Source organism: Trichosurus vulpecula, chromosome 3 (assembly GCF_011100635.1).
Source record: "Trichosurus vulpecula isolate mTriVul1 chromosome 3, mTriVul1.pri, whole genome shotgun sequence".
NCBI lineage: Eukaryota > Metazoa > Chordata > Mammalia > Diprotodontia > Phalangeridae > Trichosurus > Trichosurus vulpecula.
The window spans coordinates 147,593,563-147,599,562 of record NC_050575.1 but is presented as its reverse complement, the minus strand read 5'-3'; the positions used below and the strand labels follow the sequence as shown (position 1 = coordinate 147,599,562).

The window sequence follows — 6,000 nt, the reverse complement described above, 5'->3', positions numbered from 1 at the left end:
AGAAAACCTTCCTTGCCCATGCTTTGTTTTATGAACTGTGAAGACTCAGTTAAGTAAAAGTAGAGCCCGAGCAAACGACAGCCTAAATCTCAGGGGGAAGCTCAAAGGGGGCAAGCAAATAGAAAGCAAATCAAAGAGGCACAAATAGACATTCAGCCCTTTGGAAGGGTTCGAAGACAGCTAGACATAAAACCGGTAGGTTTCACAGCTCCAACACTATGACAGAAACCAAATGCGATATATATTTCTCCAAAGCAGAACACCTGGTCTCTTCATCCTTTGCAAATATTGACACTTTTACTGATTTTTAAAAAGTGTATAAACAGCCTTTAAGTAATATCAAAATATAATCATTCAGAATCTATATTTATAATTCTTGATGCTTCAGCACTTCAAAGAACCATTATCTCATTTCTATTAAAATTTTAAAAGCAGCTAGACACATATGAAGCACAAACACAACCAACAAAAATAAACTTTGACATAAACAGGAATAATTTGTAAATATTCAGTTCTACAATACTGCAAAGGAAAATGTTTCAAGGATGCTGATGAACTACAATATTTAGATGAAACATTTATTTTTTCAGTCACAAAATATTGAAACTCAAAAGGAATTAGACGGGAGTCAAATACAGAGATGAAATGTACAAGACAAATGAGCAGGCAAACTAAAAGTTCTTGAAAGTATTTTACTTCAGATTGAAAAATGAACAGTTCAACTGTCCTATTTAAATAAAGATTTGCAAGATATACAGTATTTATGAATACAATGCTGGTCATTTGAGGAAATGTAACACACACCTCAATTTTCCTTCATGCTTTTTTTTTTTGTCTTTTAGAAAGATACTGTTTACCAAAAAGAAACTTGAGCAGTCCAGGAAAAGCGATTTTTCCAATAAATTTATGAAAACCATAAATTGAGGCAAACCTAAGATTCCCAATGGAATCAAGATTATCTTCCCGCTACCACCACCTTAAAATAATCACATGCTTATTGAAACACTAATACCTGCACCCTAAGAGTACATTTGCTTTCAACAATGAGGGTGATTCTTTAAAACACAAAAACAAAACAACAACAACAAAACAAGTCAGTGTGGCCAATGCAACACAGATCTTTGCAAGTTTTATATATCTGAAACAGTTTGCTAATAGCAGCTAATACTGGATTATATAATTTTATAAATAATTTCTCCCTAAGCAGTAAACAAAAGTCTACACATTCACGATAATCTAAAAAAACAAAATAAATACTGTGATTATGCATAATGTGGTATGACTTGAACTAGTTTCTATAAACAAAAGCTCAACATCTTGTTGATAAAAATTAGTTGATCTGAACAAAATGTGAATCTAAAATTTAAAACATTGTCAAATTAACATCATATTTAAAATGCTTATATTATTTATACAAGGTAAGTGTTATGAGTTTCCATCTTTTGGAACATATTTTTCCTTTTTGAAGTAAAAGACTAACATATTGAAATATTGATTTCAGTGATGACATTGGTTTTGGTCATATTTTAGCATTATTTTATTTAAAAAGTTGTTGCACTAATAACGTCCATTACTGTCTGGTTGGTCTGGTATTTTGTAACTGTATATAAAAGAAAATTTTAAAAGCCTATATATATATATATATGTATATATGTGTATATATATATATGTGTGTGTATATATGTATATATATATACACACATGTAATATGAATACATATACATATATATGCATATAAAAGCTCCTCATCTCAGGAATGGCTTCATTTAATAGAGCCATACACAATGATGATGAACACAGAAGCGCTTTTTCCTTCCAAAGAAGCATTTGCACAAATGCCATTTAACATTCTATTATGTTCAATTTTCCCCAGCTCAGTTTCAAATTCAACATGTGGTGAATAACAGAATTTTACATCTCATTTGCACCTAAGGCATTCAACTGACCACAACCTAAATTTACAGTATGATTAAAACAAGCCAATGTTTAAAAAAGTTTTAATTAAAGGTAACAATTCAGTGAAAGGGCAGGATAAAGAATGGGATGACAAGAAGTGTTTGGTCTTAATAAAGCAATACGAAATATGTCCTTTATCAAAGACCATTTAATTTTTAAAGATTAACAATACCAAAAGCATAAAGTGGAGTATAAGAAAATAGTTTTATAAGTATGATTTCATTAAAGCTTAAACAGTTATTCTCTCCCACAGAAGTTTAGCATGAATTTAAAAAAGAAGAATGAGAAAAACAAGTACACGCGAGCACGAAGGTTAAAGAAGCTGGCATGCAAATGTTTGTAGAACTCGAGCTGAGGTTTTTTTTTTTTTCTTTTTACTGCAACAAGAATGGACAACATTCAGGTGGCTTTTTTTTTCCTTTTTAGGAAGAAAAAAAAGACTGCAAAGAAAAACAAAGTAGTGTAGTTGCCCATTGCCAAAGACAATGGCACTATAGAAAACAGTTGTGAGTTAATTATCAGAGATGACTATAGTTTTTTCAGTGTTTTACACAAAAATACATAGTACACATTTTACAAAATAAAATAAACTTCATTTGCCACCATAAATCTTTTCTTTTTAGAGGAAAAACTTTTGCAGCAGGTCACAAGTGTTCTATTAATTCATTTCAATGCTGAGGAAAACAAATTCTGAGTAACAGAACTAATCACATTCCTACATATGGATGTTAAGATGACAATTCAGATTATTTTTCAAACTAATCCTGAGAAAATTCTGTTTACAATTTAAACAGTAATGTTATGTAAAAAGTATTAACAAATCCACTATTACAAATGTCAATTTCCTATAATATGGTCTTCTATATATACACACAATAAAATGGTAAATATATGCAAAAATAATAAAAAAAATCATGCACAAATCACTTTCACCTTTTAAATCTGGTTTTCCCACAAAATACATTTTTTCTCCTTCCCCCCTCCTTTTAAACTTTTAGTTTTTGTTTATACCACCCCCTACACACACTGAATACTACCCCTACAATTCAGCATAAAGCTGATGGGATATATATTTATTTTACATTCAAGCTTTTAAATCTTAAAATGACCCTGTTGTATAGCATATGACTTATCAAATGAGCAGCCTTTTTTTTTCCTTTTAGTTTGCTTTTTGTTTTTGTAGTTGTCAGTCTTCATGATCCATTCCGTGGCGAGCTGGGAAAAAAATGCAGTTGCTAATCAACGTCTGAACAGTCTGAAGCTCCTGAATGAATCCCAGGAGTTGCTATCAAACTATCCTGTAGCATGAGATCATTGCACACAGAAGAACAGTCAATCATAAAATTGGTAACTATCTACAAAGGTCTGAAAAGGCTGCGTCCCTCTTGTGTTTCCTCTTTTTGCCATGGTAATACTGATTATTTGATTTGCCTTGATGCTGTTTGTTTGTCATCAAGGTGCCATGGCTTGTTTGAGTTGTACCTTGGAAGCCTTTGCTGGAAGAACGAAATAACCTTGCTGATCCATGCTGCAGAAAGGAGAAAAAAAATCATCAATATTATACATTAAACAGAAAATAGTCCTAAACAGCAATCCATGTTTAAATAATAGTAATGATTGTCATCAATATAAAAAAAAATCTTAAGAGCTGATAAGTCTTCAGAAAGAGTTAAACCTGATCATAAGATGCCATAATAGTGATCACTTAATATTACATTAATTTGATGTATTTAAAATTTTAATATCCAACCTTCACTAGAGAAGCACTTCAGGCAAATAACAAATTAATTCAAGGCCTATAGACACAGATGTACCTTCCTAATAATGTTCCACTTACACTTATATTAAAATTCCTCTCTGACCACATGTTAACACTAGAGGACCACAAGACAACAGCAGAAGAAAACAAATATGGGATTTAAATTATATTGTGTACCCTTCATTGCGTGTGAGTATGTAAGGTGCAGGGCAGGGAAGCAACAGAGAATGGAATATAGAATACTGCATATACTTGTCCTGTCACATAGGGCCAATGTTTTGACTAATTCTGCTGAACTGCTTTTTTCTCTTCTATCTTTTAAGATATAGTTACACAAGGAAACATTCTCTAGTTGGGAGGATGCTGAGGAAGGATTGCATTCAGAAATGAATATTAGGTAAAAATAAAAAGCATCAACAAAAACAAAAAGTTAAGAGTTGACCAAACTTTAAAAATTTTCTATCATATCTCATTTATCTGACAATGTCCAAAATTAAGTTATTTTACACACACACACACACACACACACACACACACACACACACACACACATTTTTGGAGATTATGCTCCCTATTTCACCTAGTATAGCACACACAGACTCAATCCCACAGCAGATAAGCATCAGACCTTTCACCTGTTTCATTTTTGACCTGGGTGGGTACATCCTTAGGCAGCCTTCTGACCACTCCCAACAGTTCACCATATTGGCATCAGACTTAGCTAAGTTATCTCAGAACTCTCAAGCTCAGTCAACTCACCAGCCTCAGCCTTCCCCAGCAGCAGGGATTACAGATGCCACCCAGCCTGGCCAGAATTCTTTTAAATAATTTTTATGACACTTTCTAAAATATGATCCCTGTCTTCTTTGACAAAGTAGACTTTGAATAATATTCATTTTTTAAATGAATCTGGGAAATTAAGAATAACTTTTATTGTACTGTAACACAGTGATACTTTTAGATGTTGAAAAAAGCACTTCTGTGCTTTTACTTCTTTTATAGTTTGCTATTTCATTTGTCAGCTGTTGTTTCTTGCTGACAATAGTCTCTCCTTGTTGTCATGTTACTCTCTATAGAAAACGACTTTTTTTTTATTTTGATTCACTATTCATGGACACACAGCAATTTTTAGACAACTAAAAGACTTGACTGAAGTACAACTGTATAGCTAAGCTATGAATGCACATATTATATGTATACATATATGTGTATGTATGTGTGTGTGTGTGTGTGTGTATATATATATATATATATATATATATGTATGTATATAAAATCAAAGGTAACATTACTCAACCACTCTTGGCTAACAATAGTTTGTTCAATTCAGAGCTCAGCACTCAAATAGAGTGCTTCATATCAACAACACATAAAACTCCAAAGTATCCAAGAGGTTTTATATAAACCATGTTACAGAACCATGCAGAAAATGCTTATGGTCATTAGCATTACTCTGAAGCATTATGTTAGCCTTTCTACAGAAATGACCCTTATTAAGGTACTATGGAATTTTCTATATTGACAAAATAAATGTATTCCCTGGCTAATAATTTTCTCTAAATAGGCTATTTAAATAATTCATACTTTTCATATTTAACATTAAACTACTTCTTCAAAATATTCTGCATTAAAGATGAATAATGACTAGAATAGAACTTTCACACACCTGAGATTTGTTAGTGCTATTGGCTGAATTAGGAGCTTGGTTGTTTTGTATTTTCCCTCCTGACTGGGAGGATTCCAAAGATACTTCTTGTGATCCCACTCTGTTCACAGCAGACTGACGACAAATCAGCTGCTTAGATGTTTTGCAAGGCGTTGCATCAGAATCCTTAACACAGATCACACACTGGTCAGAATAGGCAATAGTTAAAACGTTCAGTATCAAGAGAAAATAATAAAATAATTACCTCAACAACAAATGTCCTTTTGACTAAATTAATCCTTTTAGAAGTTAAAGAGATCTAAAAAATTCCTAGAACTGATAAGGTTTTGGTTGTGGTTTTTTTTTTTTTAAAGAATTAATTTTTGCCTCTAAATTTAACTACTTAGTAAGTAACTAAAGGGGCTCCTATTCATTTTCAAATACGATTAAAACCCTATTCAATACTTAGCTTCTATTGCTTCTCTCAAGTGGAGCTTCAAAAGTCAGTATTTTCATTTATAGTAACAACAGTATGTTGTTTACTGGACTAAAAATTAGGATGACAGCATCAAAGATTTAAAGCTAGAAGAAACCTTACAGGCTATTTATCTAATCCAGCCTCCTCATTTAACATTGGAAA

The 6,000-nt window shown here is 32.1% G+C and overlaps 1 protein-coding gene across 2 annotated transcripts in view; it reads right to left on the bottom strand.

Moving 5' to 3' along the window:
- Positions 1–1,664: 1,664 nt before the first annotated feature.
- The window catches only part of TENT4B (terminal nucleotidyltransferase 4B), a 52,504-nt gene continuing 48,168 nt past the window's right edge, over positions 1,665–6,000 (bottom strand). For both annotated transcript variants that reach the window (XM_036749294.1, XM_036749295.1), the window contains exons 11-12: positions 5,382–5,546; positions 1,665–3,484 (exon numbers count right to left, since the gene is read on the bottom strand). In XM_036749294.1, the coding sequence (XP_036605189.1) occupies positions 3,308–3,484; positions 5,382–5,546 (342 nt within the window). In that variant the 3' untranslated portion in view covers positions 1,665–3,307. The remainder of the gene's footprint in view (positions 3,485–5,381; positions 5,547–6,000) is intronic.